The sequence below is a fragment of the Aulostomus chinensis genome, chromosome 3 (genome assembly GCF_037954235.1).
Source record: "Aulostomus chinensis isolate RoL2024-O1b breed Wild chromosome 3, RoL_Achi_v1.0, whole genome shotgun sequence".
NCBI classification, from domain to species: Eukaryota; Metazoa; Chordata; class Actinopteri; order Syngnathiformes; family Aulostomidae; genus Aulostomus; species Aulostomus chinensis.
In genome coordinates, this window is record NC_141322.1 from 23081363 (window position 1) to 23105777 (window position 24415).

The following is a 24415-nucleotide window of genomic DNA, read 5'->3' on the forward strand; positions in this document are numbered from 1 at the left end:
GGCACTGTTTGTGCTCTGCCTTCATGAATGCTTTTAGCAATGATGTGCTGCCCCTTGCACCTCCGTCCTTGTCAGAGTGTGTGTTTGTTTTAAAGAGGGACGGAGTGATGGAACCAGGTAATATTTGGATTTTGCACAAAGAGCACATTAATTCGTGCACTGTGGTGCAATTGTTACTTCCTGTGTCTACTAGGGGGTGCTAGAAAATACATGTGTTACACGAGTGTGCATCACATGGAGCCATTTCTTGCTGTAAATGCTTGCTGTAAATGCTAAGTTGAACTATGACATAGATTCCGCTTGTACGCATCGGCGCACTGTTCCTTGATGAAATATCAACATTGTCCCCCTCAATGTGGTATCGCCAGGGGTGAAAGTGGCTTAAAAGTCTTGACGGAACTGCATGTACGCCCTTTGCATGCGCGCCACCGACGAAGTTTTGGGTGATTTTTATTACAGTTTTCGGGTGTCTATTCCCCACACAACTGCAGCCCTAATAGCCCCACCCGTCCCGCGCTACTCCTGGAAATGCTTTGAAAACTGCTTTTTACAGTAATTGCCCACCACAGTGCTAACAACAGGGAACAGGCAGACATGCATACATGAAAAAACAGATCATCAATATCACTCAATGATTTATTCTTCTTGTCGGTTCTCACTGGCAGACTCCACAGAGCTCGGAGTCTGAATCTTCCGTGGGTCTAATTTTGCTAACTTTTTCTCTGTCACATTTTCGCTTCAACATGTCACTTATTTCATGTTGCATTGTGCCAGAGCAGGTAGCCAGCAGCCGAGTTCTTTGATTTTGCCCTCTGTTTTATTTTCTTTCTCTTTTTTTCGTTCCATGAAAGCAGAACATGTGTCGTTTTAACCAATCAAAACTAACAATGCTGGTAACGTGACCCACGTGTCAGTCCGTCAGCCAACCAGAAACACCTCGCATGCAGAGATGCGCTCATGGGCACAACTCCGTGTCAAGGCGGTTTCACACTGAACGTGCAGGGCGCAGGATGCACGGGGGAAGTCCATTCATTGTGTATTTGGGCGCGCTGTGACGTCACATGAGCGCAAACCAAGCCCAGCAACTCGGTAGCGCTCTGCGTGCTTGTGCCCCACCCCGCGCAGCGTGCTGCGTCTGCCGCGTCTGCCGCATTCAGAGTGAAACCGCCTTCAGACGTCGTTTTCTTTATCTAATATGGGATTTTGACAGCTCCCTTCTCCTCCTTTTTTTAACGGAACTCCGTTCCGGCCGTGAATATATATAATAATATATATAATAATATCTGGCCCGTTCCAGCTCACTTTCACCCCTGGGTATCACCATCTAATGAAAAGTTGCAATCTTTGCAGTCACCCATCATCATGATCTTAAGGTGTTTCTGACCAAATTTGAGATGATCTGGTTGACCCACAAGGAGGACTACATCAAAGTGTAAAAACTTTACAAGTATTTCATTTCCTGTTGCCTTTTGGTGGCGCTGGAACTAATCCGCCTCCCAATTTAATAGGTAGTTCCTTGGACCATTCTACACCCCTCCACCAAGTTTGCTGAGAATTTGTCTTATAGGTTTTGAGAAATCCCACTAACAGACAAACAGACAGACACTGCCAAAAAATGCCCCCCTTGGTGGAGGTAATGAAGCCTCATTTATGACAATTACTGATCTTTATTATTGAAAAAAAAATTAATCAAACTGGTTCTGACTTAGAATGTGTCTCTGCAGGATATTCCTGTCATCAGTTATTTACTCCACTTGAACCTGGTCACATTAAAGTTACTTACAGTGTCACTTTTTAACCCTCCCGTCAGCCGCCGTTCTCCTTAGACGGCCGAGCGGTAGAGAATAGAATCAGCTGCACACTCTGGACGCACCAGCTGCTCCTGTTTCCAATAAAGTGCGAGGAGGTCAAAGGTTAAATCTCACAGGTCACAACCTGTCGAAGAGTGAAGACCCTACATAAATAATTCTACCAAACCGTCCCCTGTCATTTAAATATAGCTAGAGTTGTAGCTACTGGGTCCATGAGGCTGCAGTGATTCAAAAGCTTAGCTACACGGGACAGAGTTACACCAGGAGAACAGCGTCTCTGTCCAGAGGTCTGATGAGAAGATCAAGGCTGTTTGGCTGGGCCTTGTGTTCCTCTAGTGATCAGTGGTGGTCCTGGATTTCATATTAATGAGAATATAGATTAGAGTTTTACTGCGGCTGCAGTCACCACAGCCTAAAATCATAGGGAGCTTTTCTTCAGATTCGGCTTTAGTTGAGCTTGGGAAGTTGGGTTAGAGGTGGAACCAGTGTTGTTGTATTTGGGAGTCGTAACATTGGATGGACCTCCTGAAATAACAACCCTAAATAATAATGTTGAGGATTTTTGTTGATACTGCATTAGACGATTCTGGGTCTAGGAGAGCGTTTATGAAGAAATAAATCCACAGTAACAATGAACTGATATGCAAATGCAGACTGAGTGTGAACTATGTTAACCTGTTTCATATACAAGCAACTTGGAAACTTTATCTGCTTTTTGGCCACACGTAATACTTTTTTTGCTTGGTTTTGTTTTGGGGTTTTTTTTGTTTGTTTGTTTTTAAGCTGTAAATAGACTTAACCGTTATTTCTCTCTGACCACCTCAAGGGACTGTGGTTTAATCCAGCTGGATAAAATTGAAACCATTGAAAAATCAAACGGACTTGAGTGACTTCGGTAGTCCTTCCATCTTTTAAAGTCCATAGTAATACTACAGGTATACTGTAAAATACATTTTGCATTGATATCATGCCTCGAAGCATCCCTTTTATAACAATAATATGTAACATTTCTGAATGAATGCAGAAAATAAAGTCATGTAATAAAAATGGGGTTCTTCACGCACCCTCCAGCCTAATGCAGCTAGTTCAGTTCAGGTGCCTCTCATTTCAAGGACAGCAGACTGATACATTTCCATCTTTTAAAATAGACTAACTCAGTCTGGCTGCAGCATTAAATGCTGGAAATTTATCAGTGTGCTCCAGTTGTTAAACAGTAATGTACAGATAAATCCATGTTATTATTTAGCCCCAAACTAGCAAAAATGAACAACAGTGAGAACTTACATTCGTATGACAGTAATTTCAGGACTGAATTGCAACTCAAACATCACATTCTAATGGTTAGCTGTTAGCCAGTCACCACGGGACGATTTGACACTTGGTGCACAATTGATTGGGTGGCTCTGATGTTCCGTGATGTCACACAAAACCATGGCTCCGCCCCTCAAACAGTGGGCACTGTGCTAGTTTCAGTTAATTACTCGTGTGTAGCCTATGCTGAAGGAAGTGGTCGCTCAATAGCAAGCTCATAGCTGTAGCATTAGTTCAGTCAGCTAGACTTGGTAACTACAGTCAGAACAGTTTGTTTACTCGATGCATGATGAGTTAGCGTGTTCATCTTACATTACTTAACATTAATTGAAGTTATTTAATTAGAATGAAATGATATAAGGTAAATAAATATGAATTCAATTTATCACGTTGCATTTATCAACAACAGTTAATCCAACAGTGAGCACTCACAATAGTTGTGAACTGGATTTTCTGATTGTCTTAAAGACCTGAACTACCAGCATGCTACACGAGCATACTGAATTACAAATTCTATTAAAGCCATAATACGGAACATGACACCATTATCTGCTGGAGGCTACTCCGCTGCTAATGTTCCGCCTGCAAAAATGTTTTTTAAGTTCGTATTAGCATCACTCAACCCCCATTAAATTATTTGTTATACAACCAGAATTTGATCAATTTGGGTCCATAATACTTCAGAAGTCTTGAAGAGCCGCCCCATCAGATTATTTATCCATCTTCAAATTCGCTGAGGATAACCGGAGGTAGCCAGCTCGGCCGTTAGAGCGTGGGAATATCACAGCAGACGCCGACACCATCTAGTGTGAAGAGACATCCACATGGCCACTGTGAGCTTAATTACTGTGATGAAAATGAATTTTACAGGGGCTTGAATGTAAGGGACCTTCATTTATAGGCTATGAAATTGTGATGCGCTGCAGCTTTAAGTGACACATGTAAGGAAATGCAGGACAAGGGATGGATTTTGTAACTTTATTTAACTTTAAATTGAGTTTAAAGTCTCATATTGTTCTGTAAACTCATTCTCCTGTAATTGTTCCTTCCTCCATTGTCATTTATGTTTTTTTTTCAGCATCATTTCCTATGCTTCATGTATGCAAACAAACAAAAAACATAGCTTCTGGTGTTTGACAAGCCACATTTGACACCTTTTAAAATAAGTTTTAATAACAAGCACCTGCATGACAAAACTAAGCAGAAAATGAATCCATCATCGTTGTGTCCTGAATGAACACGGAGAACGCAGGAGGGCACCGAAGTGAAGAGAAAAACTTTTACTTTTGGGGGGTTTCAGTGGCAGCACGTGGTGAAAGGAGTGGTCTGAGTCTAGAATAATGCAACCTGGGAGACAGAAAGGGAGGGAAACGGGGCTCAGATTTCAGCCTGACAGGGGGTAGGGGGCCGGACTGATATTTGGGAATATACGAAGATTCATTGAAGGCAACGGGGACATAAAACTACAGCGTCTGGCCAGCAGCGGTCGGTGCTGAGTTTCTGCTGCAGGTGTGAGTCCTGCCGTTGGATTCCCCCCATCGGGTTTTGGGAAGGGTGATTGTTTCGGCTTTTGTAACTGGGGACACACACGCACTAAATACTGACAGAAGCCACTGTTCCCTTCGCACCCTTCTTTCTCCCTCAAGGGCCCTGCATGTCTAATATTTAGACATGTTCAGCTTTATGGATTCAAGGACTCTACTGCTACTTGTAGCAACCCAAGTCTGTCTATTAGCCGTTGTGAGATGTCAAGAGGACGACCGTAAGTGCTCTTTTATTTCTCTCAAAGATCTTGTAGAGTTCCTCTGGAGGCCATACTATCTTCTCCGAGACAGATTCTTCTCAAGTGTGTTCACATTTAGTGTCCTGTGAGCGCAGCACCGTACTTGGAGCAGTTTTGCGCTTGTGATGGTGCTTGGAGAGAGTTCCCCCGCACGTTTTACGCACAGATAGTTAAGTTTGGATACTCTTACTGACGGAAGGTGACTGACGGGTGGTACTGTTGCACCTTTTGTCTCATAAGAGTGCTGATATTTTTGTGTCCTCAAGCTCTTTGATATGATGAAACTCCACTTAGCATTTTTTTTTTTGGACGTGCGTAAAAGTGATGGCGTGGATGAAGGAATCCGGGACGTTTAAACTGGAACTGGTTGTTTTCTCATTCGTCTTAAGTTATTTTATTCAGATTAATAAGAATTTTTGAGTGTACATTCTCAGCTATATTTCAAGATCTAAAATCATTTTTCATCCTCCTGTGCTGCTGAGTTTTTCACCCTTACTCCCCCTCCTCCTCCTGTCTTTAACTGAGCAGTTGGACACCTGTGGGTGCTTTAGTGGCATTGACAGGCTCTCCATTTAACTGCAGATTCACTTAAAGAGGTTGAGAGGGGCTGGGCAAAAAGTGAAAGGTGGTCAGGCTCAAGGGCCTTTGCTTAAAAGTGTTCACATTCCATTGCTGTCAGAGGGCATCCAGGCGAATCCTAGCTTGTTGAGGCAGAAGGGTGGACTAATAATGAATATTTCCATTAAAAACCCTTTTAAATTGTTTAAGTTGATATGCACTCTGGTAAGGGTAAAGTGAAATGGCTGCCTCTTCTTACCTGAAGACTTTTTGCTTCTGCACTTGTGGAAAAAAACTTGGACTGGGGTTATTCATCATCATTATTGATTTTAGTATCCACAAGAGACATCAGGTACGCCAGCAGATTGGAGCCAGAAATAATGTTCCATATGATTTCAAGGTTTCCATCTGCTTAAAAGATTACCCATAAACTGTGACAGTCAGCCCAGAGAGACACAGAGCCAGGGTGCAGGAGAGAGGTGATTGGAAAAATAAGACAGGAGCTGTATTATTGTAATTCTGAGAAATGTCGTCTTCTTTGTCGCTACACAGTAAATCGAAGCTTTTCTGATGAAAACGAAAAGGTGTGTTTTCTAGAAGAAACTGAAAAAATTATTGGGGAGCGGGATAGTCATGCCATAGCAAAAGCCACTCTGGCAGTTGCAAGTCTCAGGTTACCCTTTCAAAGACTTAGGCCCCTGGATATAATGCAAACCCTTCTTCCCTCAACTGGTGGCAGAATGTTTTCAGGGAGAAGCTGGAGCAGTAAAGGAGTCTGATTGTGACCAGAGCGCAGTCAGGTCCTGTGGCTCTGAATCATTTCAAGTAGACTGAACAATTTTTTTGTGTTTTTTTTTTTTAGTTTCAAGCCAGAAAGAAAATCAGAAAGGACTAGAAACAGGATCAAGGCCTTAAAGTTACTATCTACTAAGATGGAAAACAAAATTGATGAGTGTCCTCGAGATACACCTGGGTTCACTTTACAATTTTCATTGTTCATTTTATTCCCCTGGAAAATAGCCTCGCTGCCAAAACACAAGAGAGGAGAGTTGTTATTGGTGACAAAAAGCCAGCTTTCTATCAACTCTAGAGTAAATGGAGGAGCTCTTGTCCCCAAAAAATTCTATATCAGGGGAATCTTTCATATATGAGCCACTGAAAGGACAGGTGCAGGCTTCTTGACACAACCAGGCCTGTAAATGTCAAAACCGAAAGGTATGTGAATGAAAGCTGACCATTTTCTCCTGTCTGACGTGTTTGAACTGGCATCTGACACAGCTATGGCTTCCAGATGGGGGTTTAAAATGCACCCTATGTTTATACAAGGCAATAGTTTGTGAATTGCCCACTCTGTCCCCCTCCAGAAAGACCTCATTCATTGCTGCTGAGGTCCGTTAGGTTACCTAGACTTAAGCAGTGTTCAAAGGTAAATATAGCTACTGTACTTGCTGCTGCTCCTCTCACCCTCTCGGTAGTCATACCCCAGGGTCTTTCTTTTCATGTGTCAACCACTTTCTTCCTCAGTGCAGGTTCAGTGAGTCCAATCACAGCGTTTCTTTCAGCAAGTGTTTTGCCTTCTGTTGAGTGTTAAGCAAGCGACCTGTCCTGAAAAGGAACTGGAATATTGCTAGTTACCAGCGTGTCCATTGTTACACTTTATTTTAATTCAGATCACGCACAGTAGCTGTATTGAACCGTGCCATACCTCCATCATGTTCGGATACCTGCCAAGCTGTGGCTGAAGGGGGAAAAAAAATGACTGAATGCAAAGATTGTCCCCATGGCAGTAAATGAGGGTGTCTCCCAGAATGTAAACTAGCCTATATTTAGGCACATGGAATCCAGCTCCTGTGAAGATGTTTCCTGTAGATCTTAATTTTGATGATGCTACACTGCCACCCCGTGGCTACATTAGAAATTGCATGAACTTGTGCTTCTCCAAATAGAGCCAGTGTTGGTTATATTTTTTTAGAAATAGGATGATAGTATAAAGATTATTCTTGTATTTGAGCCTTTATTTGACAGTGGATAGTTGAGGGGAAGGTAAAGGAAGAGGTAAATGACACACAACAAGGGTCAGAGGGCAAATTTTATCCAGGTTTACATGTACGCCAGGAGGCCACAAGATTCTATTTGTCGATATAAAAATGAGTGAAATCAGTCATCAATTGTAAATACAGATGATCAGATTCTAGTATTTTATTGCTAAGTCTCACTGACCCATACAAACAGTTTCGATTCTCTCACGGTGACACGGTTCACCGCTGGGAATGCGTTTTCTTATCATCAGGAAAATGTTTGCATAATCTCATTTTGTTTTAAATGTCTTGTATATGTGTTAATGTGTATGTTTGCTTCATTTGATGATATTACAGTTGTTCATTTCTGATGTATTCTCTCCCTTCTCCTCCCCATCCGGACTTCCATCTGTACTGTACTGTGACCACACATGCACACACAGAGGAGGATGCTTTTAGCTGTATACAAGACGGACAGCGCTATAGTGACAAGGATGTGTGGAAACCCGAGCCTTGTCGCATCTGTGTGTGTGACACTGGAACCGTCCTGTGTGATGAAATTGTCTGCGAGGACCTAAAAGACTGCCCCAAACCTGAAATCCCATTCGGAGAGTGTTGCCCCATCTGCGTAGCTGACTCATCTTCACCCATTGGTTGTAATTTATTTATCTCACACCTTTCATAAATAAATTACGGTGCAAGATCATGTTTTCTTTTTGTTTTGGGGAGAAATTTAGGTTTTAATCAAAGGATAGCTGATATTAATCACACCCGTTTGTGACCCTTTGATTCGACTTTATCCCCAAAGCAAACACATGATAAGCAACAATGATACATCTGAGAAGATTTCAACAAAATGCTACCTCAAAGTGTTTTTCCATAGCTGGCTCACCTTGGCCCCACCTTGTTTGAATACTCTTTCCTACCCTGAGTATCGTGAAAACATGTGGGAGCCATTAAGGAAATACCTCAGTCAAGCAGACACGGCTTCACATTTCTTCTCTACATCCTCTCTGTAGATCTGTGCAGATCTGATGTTTAGAGAAGGGATGACATCCTATAGAGGGGGTTTACGAATGAGCACTTTTAAAACTGCCATTGCCTCCTGGAAGTGTTGCTCAGCTGAGGAAAAAAGCAAAGTCAATTGGGGAGCATGAGTGAAATCAGAAGTGTCACTGTTTGCACTGCATGCCTGTTGATTAAAATGCTTAATAATACATTTGCCTTCATTTCTAAACAAGATCATGTGCTTATTAAAAGTATGTAACAGGAGCATCTAACCTTAATAATGTGGCTAAGACTGTCATACATCTGCTCAGATATTTTTGTTAATTTATCCCTCAGTTAGATTTAATTAACGCTCTGCTAATTAGATACCAGTTTATAGTACCACAGGTCCTTTATGACTGCATATTTTAAGGCATTTAACATTTGAGGACCTTCTTTCATAAACAAAAATAATATTTTTCCGGTAATAATTTGTCAAGTTTATTGTGCTTCCTATATAATTTGACAACTAATTTATCAGTACTTCTGTCAGACAATCGAATTGGACATTACAGTTTAACTAACACCTCTAATTCTCAAGAGAGTATAAGTTAATTCATAAATGTGAGGGGAAAAAGCACTTAAGATAGAAGCATTTACCAATATGGTCTTCACGCAGGCTGCTTCAGTTTCTCTGCTTTCTGTCATCGCCGTCTACCTACGGGGGTGATAGAAGCAGCCGCTTTGCTTCTGCTCTAAAAGCTCTAATAATAAGATGGAGATCCACCAACACTGCCAATCCTGATGGGCACTTTGGGTGTCAAAAATAGATTTGATAATGGTCTTTAGATTTGTAGGATATTTATTTAAAGGCTCTCTTGGAACATAGCGTGTACGAGCAATAGCGTGTAATGTAACAGCGTTTTGCATACGTGTGCTAACTGTGAACTGTTTCTCCCCTCCACCCCGCTCAACCACATGACAGGAACACCTGGAGCTAAGGTGAGATGCTGCAAGACATTTAGTGTGTGGATTGTTTGTGTATGTAGTTGTGATGGTGTGTGTGTGTGTGTGTGTGTGTGTGTGTGTGTGTGTGTGTGAGCTGTAGGGGCCCAGCACCTGCTATTAAACCTGTATATCAGAGCTGAAGGAGGGCCCTGTAGTTTATGGATTCCAATGAGACTTTGATGTGCTTCGCCAGATGGATAATAGTTGTTTCCTGCCTGACATTGTGCACCCTATTTGTGTGTGTAATAACGGTACTGGAGGGGATATTTAAGTCAACATTTTAGTGACCATTTTATTCAAAAATGTAATTCCATTCGAACTCCTTTTCAATGGGCAGGTTTATGAGCTAAAAGTTCAAAACTGCAGGAACTCTTGCAATAAAGAGCAACTTTATTGTTATGCATTAGAAGAAACCATAAATAACCTTCTTTTCCTGAATCTTTATTGCTTCTTTTATTTATCATTCCAAAATCAGGGTCAGAAAGGTGAACCCGGAGACATTACCGATGTAAGTCAACACCTCTCACTATCCTGGTACTTTCAATTTGAGAATAATAGTCTGAAAAACTGTTTTCAGTATATCTGTTATGTTGGCCTGTGTCATTATGTAAGAATCGTACATAGTTCAGAAGACTCAACCAGTCTGTGGAAGATAGAGGAAATGAGTGAGAGGGAAGGCGACTCTTTTTTTCCCACTCATCAGGAAGACAGCCAGGCACAGTCTTCAATCCAATCCTCCATCAGACTGAAAGAGAGAGAGAGACAGACAGACAGAAAGACAGACAGAGAGAGAGCCATAGCTGTGCTGCTGCTGCAGCGTGGCACCTGGAAATGCTTTACCCCTCTGAGGGAATACAAGTTCATGTCAGGAAACAAAAAGGCAGTGTTTACTGTATCCCTCTTATGCAGCTTTACTTGAAGAGATTACTAATTAACAAGTCTGCTCTGATGGGGAAAGATCAAGTTTTCCTTCCATGTGGGAAGAGATCTGAAACTGATTAGTGCAAAAAAAACCACATGGTGAATGTAAAATTCTCTGAAGGACACAGTGGGCCTGAATGTATTACTGAGAGCATTGTTAAAAGCTTTCTCAATGGGAATTAATGTGCTGCAACACCTTAACATCGCACTATAGAAGTTAATAGCCATTGTAATATTGATGACTTTATCTTTTATTTGATTTTCTTTCCAAGGTTGTAGGACCAAGAGGACCACCTGGGCCCATGGTAATTTCCTCATTTATACAGTTTTCTGTAGTTCTCTGACTACACCGTTCATGCAAAGGTGAAAAAAGTCTGCATTTAATCATGTTCAAGTTGCAGCAAAAGGAAATAAATGTAACATTACAGTAGCAGAAGCCACAGCTGTTTCTGACAGCTACTTTGTCTTGTGCTCACCTGTAGGGCCCACCAGGAGAGCAAGGACCCCGTGGAGCAAGAGGAGACAAGGGAGAGAAGGTCAGTTTGACGCTTTCGGAAGAAAAAAAATCTCCTCTTGTCATTTTCACGCCCTGGCCCTGACCCCAAACTCACACACTGTTTCCTTAAGAGGTACAGTATGTCCTATTCAATCTGGCTGCTGTGGGTGCTTCAGGGGGTGAGCTGGGGGGTATCATCTACAGTGTGCAGGTTTGCAGAATGGCAGCCTTTCATTGAGCGGCTCGCTCTTGCTAGTCATGTGTCATTTCCATTAAGCTGTGTGGTCTGCTGGGTTCTTTAACAGATGTGTGACTGTCGGAGGCTCGTAACGTAAACTTCTGGCTCTCACTGAGCTCTTTCAGTGTGGGAAATCAGCATTGCTACGTTTGCCATTCCTTTGATCATCACATTAATCTAACAACCCGGTGTGATGGTGGCTGCAGGCGAAGAGTTTGTCCCATTTTCTCCTCTTGTTTATGCATAATAAGCTCAAAATGAACGGAATTCTGGCTTGCACAAGTTTCAGCGCATTCTTTTCTCAGGATCACCTTGCAGGGTAATTTGTCACTACATGCTCAGAGGTGAGCCAGGGAGTCGGATTTAGCCTGATAAATCATCATGATGCACTACACTGTTTTGCTGTCTTTTATTTGTGGTGCATTTGACTGTTAATGATTTAGCCTATTTTACTGCTGGGAAAAAAAAAACACACACACACACACACTTCCTTCCTGGATACTTGTAAGCCACCAGCTGGTCAGATGTAGTTGAATTCCTGGGTTATATCATCAGTGTAGTTTGCTTCACCTGAGCCTGAAGTCTCCGTCAACAGTTTCTGACAAATGTGGTGAAACATCTGCCAGTCATGATGCAATGGTTTTTTCTTGTTGTTGTTGTTGTTTTTAGGTAACACTGATTCCAAGTATTGGCACACAGGCCTGAAATAAATCAGTTTAATCATTCTTCTTCTTATTATTAGTATTATTATTTAACATGTTAGTGTATTATTGTGCACTTGATAAAACCAGGATATTTTTATTCTGTAGTTTTTAGGAGATCACAACTCTGTTTGAGAATATTTTTACAGGATATATTTGCATTTCTTATAATGCGAGTTGTTTTAAAGAGACACAGAGGTCTGATATGAAAATATAATCTACCCATTTTAATTTTAATTAAACTTGAAATGATTAGTTGCTATATAGAACAATAACAAGCATGATATTTTCAAGAATAAAAAGAAACTTTATTTGTATGGCACTTTTTGTACCAGAAAGAACACTCACAGTGCTTAACAATCAACAGAAATTACAAGCAAGACAATGCACATAAAACAACCACCGTAAATGTGAAAAATAAAGAGATAAAAAGCATGTGGGGAGAGCAATGAGATTAATACAACAAGCAAACTAATAATCTCCTCTAATCTGTGCAGAGTTTAAAGTATTTTTTCAAGTAAACAGGCAAATTATTCTAGTTCCACCCTCTGAGATGTCTCTAAAGGGAATTTCACCGATTTTTCTTGTCATCTATGAAATTAAACTGACGACTGTATATCCAGGAATTCAACTGAATTACTGGCTTTGAACGGTCAATTGGACAAAACATAAAGGATAAAACGAGATCAATACAAATAAATAATGTTTAGTTAATTACAGATTAGGTGTTTTAGTTTATGAATAGGGACGTAAAAATCATTTGGTTGAAGAGATAACATACATATTCACATATCCTTCGGTCATAATCTTGGCACTATTCAATTTTTTTTTAATGTGTTTTGCTTTCATCTTCTTATTTCAGGGAACCCCTGGTCCCCGCGGCAGAGATGGAGAGCCTGGCACCCCCGGAAACCCTGGCCCCCCTGGACCTCCAGGACCTAATGGACCCCCTGGCCTTGGTGGAGTAAGTATTCCCTGGGAAGTATCCCAGATGGAAGTGATGCAAGGTCAAGGGTGGGTGGGATAAACAGAGCAGGGTAGAACAGAGTAAACCAAGGTTGTCCAAAAGAGAAGAAAAGATGTGGGGAAATGCTTCTGTTAAGAAGGAGAAAGACGAGTGGATGCAGAGAGAGAGAGAGAGAATAGATAGAATGCCTCTAATTCTTTGCAGGAGTGAAGGAAGGGAAGGAGCTTTTTTGGGGGGGGAAACAACAAGAAGACTCTTTGTGTGACAGAGGACTGAAAACAGTTCACATGAATCAGGATTCACATAATAATCCCTCCTGTTGACAAACACTGATCATCCTCCCTGCCAGGGTGTCAAAGCATCCTCCAAAATATGCTAATCAATTACAACTCTTTTGGTTTTTAATGTAAAAAATGTGGCAAAAAAAACAACCTCCAGCACAGTTTTGTCCTGTGAGACATCATGAAGACAGAACTAGGCCAAAAATCAGCTGGTGGTGCAATATGAAGTATTTCCTTTAATTCATCACGAGTTCGCTGTTTAGTCAAAACACATCAAGAGTCTTTTATTGTCATATGCACAGATAAGAAGTTTTCCTGTACAGTGACTTCTGCCTTCCATTCTGAATGCTCTTCTATTTGATGAGCCGAGTGATAAATACCACAGAGAGGAAACACAAGAATATGGAGGCGCTGGACGGAAGATATCAGAGGAGATGTTCAGATCTAGAGAAGGGTTTCTAAAGTATTGCATGCATGTCCTATGATGTCTTTTCTATTTCCTGTTTCAGAACTTCGCTGCTCAGATGGCTGGTGGTTTTGACGAGAAGGCTGGTGGCGCACAGATGGGCGTGATGCAAGGACCAATGGTGAGCGAGCGATGATGACACCTGCTGCCACTTCCCATGTTCTGTGTTTACAGTCTGCCACTTATAGATCTGTTATGATGCTGCAGTTTTGAGGTCCCGGGTCAAAGATCTGCATCAGCGGGCGTCAGCCCCCAAACAAATCTTACCAAAACCAGAGATGTATCTTTTCTGCATTTTGGCATTTCTTGAAGGGCACAAAGACCTTCCTCATATGGACAAGATGCACCACAATGTTTTTCCAAGATGGATACATCACCATTGTTCTTCGCTAAGAGAGGAGATACCCGAGTAGGATTTAAAATCATCACGGAATAGAGGAAACACATCCGAGTGGTGAATAGAAGAGCAATTCCAACATCAACTTTGTTTCTTCAGTTGCTATTTTTATTTTTACTTTTATTTTTTGTGGAGAATCTTCTGATAAAAGTGACCCCCCCCCCCCCCCCCCCACACACAATTATGGGACACTACAAAGTACTACACTTGGATGGAAAATAAACACCTCTCATGGAGTACAGAGGGGTAACTGTATGAATTGAGGAAGCAGCCATTGATCACCGTGATATTTCAAGTGCATTGAAATCTGCTGGCATGGCAGCCTTCCTGCGATGGAGCGAGCAGCACACTGGAGCTATTTTGGTGGAGCGCTTGGCAGCGTCTCAGCCCAGCAGTGGGTTGTGATGTTGATCAGATCTCTGCAGTTTCACAGCAGTCTGTGTGGCTTCAATCCGTCCTCTTCCATCCTAACTGTCTGTCTGAGGAGCTCACCACAATACTGAGCTCTTTTGATGCCAGACCACATTTACTTTGGCATTTGCCGAAGAGTGAGCAAGGAGAGTGGACTGCTGTTAAATCATAGCACACACTCACACACACTGTGCTGAAGTCACGTTTGGGGTATTTACACTTCATTCATTTCCTGGAGATCGACCCATAACCGTCACCACCGCTAGCCAAACACTAACTTTAACCACTGACCCCAAAATGTGTGTTTTACCACTTGGGGGTGTGTCTTTGTCCCCAATTGACTGTTCTTCAGTCTGGTTTGTGTCTCTGAAAGTGAAACCCCCTTCGCGCACGCACACGCACACACACACACACACACACACACACACACACACACCTACCTACCTACTAAACACATACCGCTTTTACTAAAAAGTATGCAAATGTCCTCAAACACACATTCAGAGGTCCTGAAGAGCTCCATTGATAGGTGTGGTGAAGGCTTTCTACACCCACTGAAAGGTGACTTTCATTCACTTGTGAGGACCACTGTGTCCTACTAATGATTTCCTTGGCTTCAATCCATGATTTTTTTTTTTAAACATCGTGCTAAAAGGAGCATTTTTAAAACCTACTGAAAGGAATATGTTTTAAATCCAAGAGGAAAAATGCTGCAGCTGATAACCAAACTCAAGACTTTAGGTAGTTGAAGAACTCCATCCACTTCCATGATTGTCTAAGTGTGTTTTATGTGTGTTTGGGGGGGGGGGAGCAGCAGACGGGAGGATCTGGCTCATCACCTCCATAGAATGTGATCTGCTCAGGTTGAGCAGCGAGCTTGAAGTTGAAGTTCTTTGGCATGTGATTCCAGCCACAAAGCAGATTAAGGTTCAGCCAGGGAGAATACCGCTGCAGTAATCTCACCTGAGATGAAGAATTTATCCAACTAAAAAAGAACAAACAGCCCGGTATTGTGCTGCTCTTCATTCCATGTCAAAGTTTAAGAAGTCATGTAGAGTTCAAGCGCTCCTCTCAAGGGCAGAACACTTCTGCTGCTGACCTTTGAACTTAATAATCACACAGTGGGTGAGGGAAAAGAGCTGAGAGAAGAAGGGGGGATTGACAGGGGAAAGAGAGGACTAGAGAGCAACAGAAAGTATGTGTGTGGAATTCCAAATGATTTAAAGATTTTACAGGTACAGTTTGCTAAATCTTAAGGTTGAAGCAGGTGATATACTTTTATAGTTTCTGACTTAAATTAAGAGGAGAAAACCTGCACACATATAAACAGAATTGCGTGGTGTGTGTTTTTGTGTGGTGTCATTAGCCTAATGTTGTTCCTCTTGTCTCCCTTCCCTCCCTAAGGGCCCCATGGGTCCCAGAGGACCACCTGGCCCCACCGGATCACCTGTAAGTACCCCCTTCACATTTAAAACTGGTTGCACCTGTAAATGTGATCCTCTGTCCAGTCACCGACAGCTAAACCTCAGATAACTGTACATTGTCTTGTTCCCCAGAGTGGGTTTACAACAGGAGTAATGACCCCCACCAGTGACTTTGCTAACAGACACATAAAAGTTTACATGTTTTAACTGCAATAGTCTGTTGTTCTCTGGAAGGGAACCTATGGAGAATACTTTAGTCTCCCAGCTGCAGGCTCAGGGGCTTTTCCTGGGGCTTTTTCCAGACATACTGTAGAGAACACCTGACAATTTACCTTTCATAGAGCCAATTGGGCTCCGCCCTCTTTTGCTCTTGCCCACAACTGAAACCCTTTGAGCCCTCCCAGCCACCAGAGTAAAGCAGTTAAAGTTGTAGGCGATGCCAGCTGACTTGCCTCAACTTGATTTAATCACCCTTAGCCCACGTTTAGAGACGGCATTTTTTTCTCCTCTGACTGCTTTTAGAGGAGGAAAGACTCCTTCCAACGAGACAATACTTCATATGTTGGAAGCGATTTAGAAGTTGACGTATTTACATGTGAAAAACTGCAAAGTACAACCCTGCAATTCATATTTTAGAACGATTTTATTACAATGCTATATGAACTATGAAATCTACAACTAAATTAGTCATATCTACCACAATCTACCCGCATTTCCTGCACAACCTCTCATATAAACAGTCCATTACTTCACGGTCTTTTTTAGCCTCCTCTTACTTTACCCTGCCACTGAATTCAACAGTTGCACGCTCACATCACCTTTTCTCTTTTTTTTCTACTTCCTAGGGGCCACAAGGTTTCCAAGGTAACCCAGGAGAAGCAGGAGAGCCCGGACAAGCTGTAAGTATCTTTGCCCTGCACTCATGATATGATTTATTATTAATGCCTTCTCAAAATCTCTGCAGATGTCTCACCCTCTCCCCTCAAGCCTCCTATAAGCTTCTCTTCTCCACTTTTCTACTCTTCTCCACCTTATCATATCTATGTCTCTTTCTGCTTTAATCATTTGCTTTGAAAGGACTGCAACTGACTGTGTAAAAATGCAATAAAAGCACTGCATTAGTGAGGCATGGCTAAGTTCAAAAGAAGTCCATCCAGCTTCATCCTTTTCATTTCCACATCTTTCATGTGGAGCGAGCAGCCACATCTGCGGCACTGTGGCTTCACTCACATATCCATTAACAGGTTAGAACCCTTCATTGCTCACCGCTAACTTCCATATTCTTTTCTATTTGACCGCCAACATTTGCCACCCTGCTCAGTTAATTGATGAGTTCTCGTGTGTTGAATCTGAAGACGGGTGAAGCCTGACCTCTAATGTTGAAAAGCAGGGTGCAGAACTCGCCATCTGCGGCTCTGCTGGTTAATATCTGTTGCACTTTGAAGAGAGTTTATTCTTCCATCTTCTCACTAACAGAGTCTCATGTTTCCTATAATGCTCACACACACACACGCACACACACACACACACACACACACACACACACACACACACACACACCGTCACTCAGTCTTAATGAAGCTTCCAGAAATCAGACGACCCCCTCCCCCTCTTTCCTGTCCCCTCAGCAGGTAGACTGTGCAGGGTCTCCCCACTGCTGCGCTAATCTGCTCAGATAAGCAGACAGAACGTCTATGAGCTGCCTTTTCTTCTAAAACTGTTCCAGTACATCATTATGTGTGATTAAGATCAGACTTCCCACCAGAATGTAGCTTGACAGTTGGGAAAGGGGTCTCAGTGTCAGCCGAGTGTTTGTGAAGTCCAGTGAAAATGTTTCAGATCAGTCAAAGACACTTGCAGCAGTGTTTCATGGGAAGCTATATTGGTTCAGACTGATAGTTTGAGAGAGAAATAATGCAAGTGAAACAGCTGAGGCGCAACCAGAGTGAGAAAGATCAGAAAGAAAATACAGTCGAACATCTGATCTTCATGCTTAAGTTAATGACATTTAAGCTTTAACTGTTTGAACTCTTAGCTGACTTCCATTCTTCATGCCCTATTATGTATTTCTTGTTTTTTTTCTTGATATTTTAATTGCTGTCATTGTTTTTTGAATGCAAAAAAACTACTATTGACGCAAGTGTTTATTTTTATTATTATTTAGCCCGAAAAACTTTCAAATTTGGTTTTCTTCATTTTAAAATGTGCTCTCTTACATAATTATAATTTTATTTTTGTTTGGGAAAACAATTTCTTTTCATGTGTTTAGGCAATTTCATCCATCCATCCATCCATTGTCTTCCGCTTATTCCTACATTAAGGGTCGCGGGGGGGCTGGAGCCTATCCCAGCGTCAGTGGGCGAGAGGCGGGGTTCACCCTGGACAGGTCGCCAGTCCATCGCAGGGTGTTTAGGCAATTCAAACATAAAATCGATAAAGGACATAAAAGTGGGTTTGAAAAGGTCAAATCAAAAACTGACCCCTGGACGTAGACATCACCTACCTGTAAACAGTTTGGGTCATGTGACATTCAACTGAGAGCCTGCAGGAGGGATTCTTGTGGTGATTGTAGTTGTGTAAATGTGCTTTAGTAACAGCAGCTTGTTTTTTAACACTCACAATAATTACCAAATTCTCATTTAGTACCTTCTCCTGTTCTGTTCTTCTCTGCTGTCACTTGTAAAGCTTCGTCGCCATCATTTATGGCCTCGAGTTTAAACTGTCACTGTGTTGCCCCCTATTGGTTATAAATGTTAACTGCATCTTACCTGTGCTTGTTTTCTCTTTACTAACAGGGTGCCATGGGTCCCCGCGGCCCCCCCGGCCCTCCCGGAAAAGCCGGAGATGATGTAAGTGTATTTAATAAAAGTTATTAAAACAGTAAAACACAAAATCCAACAATCCCTGACAAGGCTGCTATTTGGTAAAGATTACTTGTACTCATTTTGTGGATAAAGAAGAAACTGCATCTCATGAATGGCCTGAACTGTCCCCAGCAGAAACAGTAGAGTAAGATCTTTTTCTCTTGTTTTTTTGTTTTGTTTTGTTTTGTTTTTTGGGGGGGGGGGGGGGTTGTTGTACAACAGTAGAAGTTTTACGTCAGACTTTTTATACTGTTTCAACCAAAAATGTACAGGCAATGGAACATTTTGTTAATATTTGTTAAAATGAATGCAGTAAGTATGATAATTATCTGCAGGTTGACACATAATTGTCCATAATTACAAGCTTTCATCATGTTAAATTACAGCCAGCTTATCAGTCTTTTGTTAGTCAAGATTACAATTTCCATTATCTCAGTAATACACAGTATTACACCTGCCATATTGGCACTGCAATGTCTGTTTGTTGTGACTACTTTCAGCTCCAGTCATTTTCTAATAGGCGCAGCATGTCGTCTTTACTCTCTTACGTTGGAGCTTATAGTTGTTCAGTCATTTTGAATAAGAACCTGTTTTTGATTATGCGGAACAGCTAGTTTTTCCACTCATTTTTACATGTTGTTTTTTCATCAACTCGCAGTCATTTTTTTATTGCGTAATCATCTGACGTTGACATTAGAAACATCAAAATGTAATCCCCTCTTTTAGCCACTGGATGGCAGCAGATAAGACATGTCAAAGTGTGTCCACTAGGAGTTCTTGTTACCTCCATAACTCCATTAAATACAAATAGTCTTTCTTTTTTAAATCACTTGTTCAACTGCTGTTCTTTTCCCACTAAATCACTTTGCCGTAGCAGTGTTTTTCTGAGAGGGACAGATTTTTTTTCAATTCTTTAGAAAATTACACACATTTTGGCACATCTGTCAAAAGAACAGTTGTCTGCAATTTCCACAGTAGCTGCAAGAATTTTCTAGCAAAGTCATCAAACTCCTAACATTCTGTCATTATGTCAATCATCGTAAGATCCATTTAGTGTACCAGTCGTAAATTGGCGAATGACCTGCCAGGTAAAAGTAAGAATCATATTCAATCAATCATGATTTTACAGATCTACAACAGGGTTTCACCTCATTTGAAGTTATTGAACTCCATATGTCTAATAAATGTTTTAATAAATGTCCGTTTTTGTATACAGTAATATTGGATGATATTTTCATGGTAACGTTTTCCATTGTTCAAAATCTATAAAGCTCAGACAGAGTTGCAAAGCTGACGGCCTTGTTTTGTACTGTAAGAAGAGTGTTGATTAGAAAAAGAAAAGAATGAAACAAAGACCTGTATTTCTATATTTGCAGGCTTGGCTGCAGCGGTAGAAAAAGAAAAACATTTTGACCAGTGAATTTTTACATTATGACAAAATAACTCTTCAGTTTTGCGGTCAGGAAATATGGTATTGATGGAAAAAACAAACAAACACAAACACACTTGTGTAAAGTTGGAAAACAGAAATCAACTTTACAAGGATCCCTCAGACAAATGTATATATTTTTTGGATTTTTTTTTAACATCGTGGATGCTCTCCGTCTCTGTTTTAGGGTGAGGCTGGCAAATCTGGAAAATCAGGCGAGCGTGGGCCTGCAGGACCTCAGGTGAGTTTTCCTGGACTGAGTCGTGTTCATTCCCACTTGAGTACAAGTGTTTTGGTGAAGGGGTGAAGTGTTGTCTGATTCTAAATAGATTTATAAAACATTTCACAAACTGAGAAGACAGATGTCTGCGACAAATATCCCACTCATCCTACAGTTGTCTTATGCCTTTTTAAACTGTACATTAATTTGAGAATAATATCTGAAGTCAGATCCGAACGGTCTTATTGCGATGAAGTCGCTGGCTGTAGAGATCTGACTGTTCTTTGGCTCTGAAGAGCAAGAAAGGGCGATCTGTTTTGTCACTTATTGTTTTAGGAGTTTTTCAGCTATTTCACATCATCTCAAGCCAAGAATAGGAGCTTTTAGAGGTCTGAGGAAAAGTGACCACTAAGACGGAGCCAAAACTGGACTGAAAGTCTCCTCAATGAGATACATTTGATTTAAATATTTCCTTCATGTTTCAAAGAACCTTTGATTGTGTGGAGAAATTCTGTTGTGCTGTCTGGCCTTCAGACATTTAGCGTCAAATATTTTCCTTTTTATGACCTTTCCTCTGGCATCTTAGGGAGCTCGTGGATTCCCTGGAACTCCTGGCTTGCCTGGCATCAAGGGACACAGAGTAAGTGGTGTATTTGTTATCTGTTAACGATTCCCAACACAACTATGCAAGTGTTATTATTATCATCCATCCATTTTCTTCTGCTTATCTTATTAAGGAATTGATGGATATTATTATCATTATTATTATTATCATAATTGAATTCCTAACTGTGCTTTTTTTGTTTTGTTTATTAGGGTTATCCAGGTCTTGATGGTGCAAAGGGAGAGACCGGAGCTGTCGGTGCTAAGGTAGGAGTTAGTCCAACAGTTGTTTCCTGTTCTATTAATGCCTCAATAATCTCTGCAGTGATGAATATTTCCTCTCTTTAGGGTGAGGCTGGTGCTCCTGGAGAGAATGGTGCTCCTGGACCGATGGTGGGTATCTTTCTGGACATCAAGCCAGCATGTGAAGAGAAGAGATGTCTGAACACAGTCTTTCTATGATTTCTCTCCCTCTCTCCTGGCCACATAGGGACCTCGTGGTTTGCCTGGTGAGAGAGGCCGTCCTGGACCCAGCGGTGCTGCTGTGAGTGTCACTTTTTCTCTTTTCTTCATATCTAAAATCTCTTTCTGGACACAAAAATTTAGATTCGACTGTAAAGGAGGTAGGTAAGATCAGTGTGTGGGCAGCGAAATGTTTTCAACCGTCTTCTTGTGGGGGAAACCTTTTTTTATTTGGAGAAATTGAATCTAGAAATTTGATTAAAAAAAAAGTAAAAGTATTGGAACTATATTCAGAATCATCAATTTGAGATGCCAGTAAAATGTTAAACAGCCCAGTTGTTTTTATTCCATTTATTTGATTCTAGTTCTCCAGCCCTTAATTTTTATGTGTGAATAGATTACTAGACTAGGACAGAATGATCAGGGGTTCTATCCTTTTTAGCGTGCCCTGGCCTGTTAAAGGGATGAACAGATGGATCATGAACTAGAAAAGATCATCTGGATGAAATGATTCACTTTTTCAATATTTACCACAGAATTTGTGAGTATGAGCCAAGAGAAGAATTTAGTTTTTCTTTGAATGCCAAACATATCACTATTAATTGTAGTGTAACTTACAGGAGTTAAACACATTATTCTCAGGCGCTATCTCTCCCTGTGCTGTACCAGTTTGTGTGACACTCCAAATAAAAAAAAAAAATTTTAAAAAGGTTTTCTGACATGTGCTAATGATGAAATCTTTACCATCTTTAGGGAGCACGTGGAAATGATGGACTGCCAGGTCCTGCTGGTCCCCCAGTGAGTATCGCTCTCAGTCTTTTTTTTTTAATTTATTCTAATTATACTTTCTTAATTTGCTCTGAGATTGAGTGAAAGGTAAAAAGATGTCTGCAGTGATAGTACTGTCTCTGGAACTCAACATCTGGATGTCTCAGTGATTGATGGTTGCCTGTCTTTTCCTCTCTGTAGGGCCCTGTTGGTCCTGCTGGAGCTCCAGGCTTCCCTGGTGGACCCGGTGCAAAGGTAACCAACAAGTTAGCTAAAAAAAAAAAAAAAACCCTCCTCCCTCTTTATCTTCACTTTTGAGTGTGTAAAGCAACTGCATTTACCCCTAAACCCTTTCTTTCAAAGAGAAATCGTGCCTTTATAATGGAACTCTTGCATTTTTATAATCACAGAAAGCTGTTTGTAGAATAAATACACAAAACTGAGGTTTTGTGAGGTATTTGTGTTAAAAAAAGACTTTATTGGATCAAATCAAACAGTTACCATCTCAGAAAATGGAGACACACAGCTCAGGGAGGATTTTGTGGGGACAAATGAAATCAGAGAAAGCTGCAGTGTATTGAAAAGTGCTTTAAAGCTCCATCTGTTTGGAAACTTAGGGAGGAGGGGGCTCAAAAGTGTTATTCTCCCTCTCTCACTCCCTCTTACTGTCTTTTTCTTCATTTTTCTCTCTCCGCTTTGCATCTGATTTATTTCTCCGGCATAGCAGACAGTCTCAGCTCTGTACTCGAGGGTCCTAGTATAGATGGCTTGATGTCTACTAGAGCCCTGTGACAGGAATCATCTTGTAATTTAGTAAAATGTGGTTGCAGTAATGATGGCAAACAAGGCTGTGAACACGTGTGTTTTTGATGGGGATTAATTTACATCCATTCCCACTTTATTTTCAATAGATTATTTGCCTGTGAGGATCAAGCCCACCTCCTTAAGTGGTCATGAAATGCAGTCTCATTTTAGTTTTTTTATTATTGTTATTTCTCATAAAGAGCAAGACTTAATGGTGACTGTGGCTGAAGACAAGCAGAGTGCAAAGGTAGAAACAACAGAACTATATGACCCACACCTGATTAAACCATGCTGTAGGACTGAAAATATCTGTCTTAGAGTCTTTACCAGGCTGCAAACGACTCTTTGAATTGGGTTATTTAGAAACAGCCAAGTCGCCGCCTCTAAAATAGCAAGAATTTCTTCCATAACTTATATTCTTGGCAGCTACACTTTCTTTTTGCTCCAGAATTCACCCGTGATTCAAAGTTATAAAGTGAATTGTTGGCCTCAGTGGTGAACTTTGAGAGCAGAAAAAAAATTCCCTTTTTTTGGAGGAAAAAAGTTCTAATTGTGTTACATCATTGTACTATTGAGTCTGACAATATCAGCAACAGCAAAGGAATCCCTTTCACCACCATATTGAAAAGCTGCCCATGTGGTAAGATCTCTGGGAGGAGTCCATTAGGGGGGGCTAAAAATATCAACCTTTTTAGAAAGAGGGGCCCAAGCCTTATTTTTAAACTGAACCAGAAGCTCTGGAAACTATTATAAACTTGGCTTTAGATGGCACACTTTAGAGAGACAGGAAATTGTTCATTTTTGTTCACTTAAACGCTTCTATTTCACACGCATTCAAGTCCAATTTCAGTGTCGTATCACGAAGAGTGTGTTTCTGAGCAGTGGTTTGTCACTTTTCACAGATGAACCTTTGCGCAACACAATAAGACTGTTTGGTTGTTTATCAGAGCGAATGTGCAGCATCTGTTCTCTGACCTTCATACTCAATACTAACTGAAATCAGGTGGAAAACCTTATAAGAAGTCATACAATATTTCCATAGAGGCGCTGAGAATGACAACATTAATCTTGGAAAGAAAATCAGTATTTTTAGATTAGAGCTGACAGGAGATTAAAAACTTGTGCTTGGGTAACATAGATCAGAATGAATTGCAAATATTAATTTTAGCAAAGAAAAGCATTTAAAATAATTTAGTCCAAAGAGATTTTTGATAACTATGTGAATAAATGAGTAAATAAACTTCATAAAAATAAACTTTAACATATTTTTTTGAAATGTTTATTGTAATGGTCATGATTCTGTATATATAATGATACTATATTCAATAGGCAACGAAGACAATAACATTCAAGAATTGATAAAACAGTTGAGTGTTTTCAAAGATGCCGCCCTCCTCTCTTCTGATGTCTGGCCCACTAGATGCTGCCAAGCTATTGTGCTGCCCTCTAGTGGTTACTTGCAGGCCCTCTCCAATCAAATCAGTGCA

General features: G+C 41.0%; 1 protein-coding gene across 2 annotated transcripts in view; it reads left to right on the forward strand.

The window, feature by feature from the left end:
• The first annotated feature begins 4524 nt into the window (after window positions 1-4524).
• col2a1b (collagen, type II, alpha 1b) overlaps window positions 4525-24415 on the forward strand; it is a 51186-nt gene continuing 31295 nt past the window's right edge. The window contains exons 1-18 of one of the 2 annotated variants that reach the window (XM_086199771.1): window positions 4525-4884; window positions 7925-8134; window positions 9454-9470; window positions 9952-9984; window positions 10670-10702; window positions 10880-10933; window positions 12695-12796; window positions 13590-13667; window positions 15759-15803; window positions 16624-16677; window positions 18574-18627; window positions 20259-20312; window positions 20878-20931; window positions 21108-21161; window positions 21243-21287; window positions 21385-21438; window positions 22110-22154; window positions 22326-22379. In XM_086199771.1, the coding sequence (XP_086055897.1) occupies window positions 4794-4884; window positions 7925-8134; window positions 9454-9470; window positions 9952-9984; window positions 10670-10702; window positions 10880-10933; window positions 12695-12796; window positions 13590-13667; window positions 15759-15803; window positions 16624-16677; window positions 18574-18627; window positions 20259-20312; window positions 20878-20931; window positions 21108-21161; window positions 21243-21287; window positions 21385-21438; window positions 22110-22154; window positions 22326-22379 (1131 nt within the window). In that variant the 5' untranslated portion in view covers window positions 4525-4793. The remainder of the gene's footprint in view (window positions 4885-7924; window positions 8135-9453; window positions 9471-9951; window positions 9985-10669; window positions 10703-10879; window positions 10934-12694; window positions 12797-13589; window positions 13668-15758; window positions 15804-16623; window positions 16678-18573; window positions 18628-20258; window positions 20313-20877; window positions 20932-21107; window positions 21162-21242; window positions 21288-21384; window positions 21439-22109; window positions 22155-22325; window positions 22380-24415) is intronic. The other variant, XM_086199772.1, reaches the window with a different exon arrangement.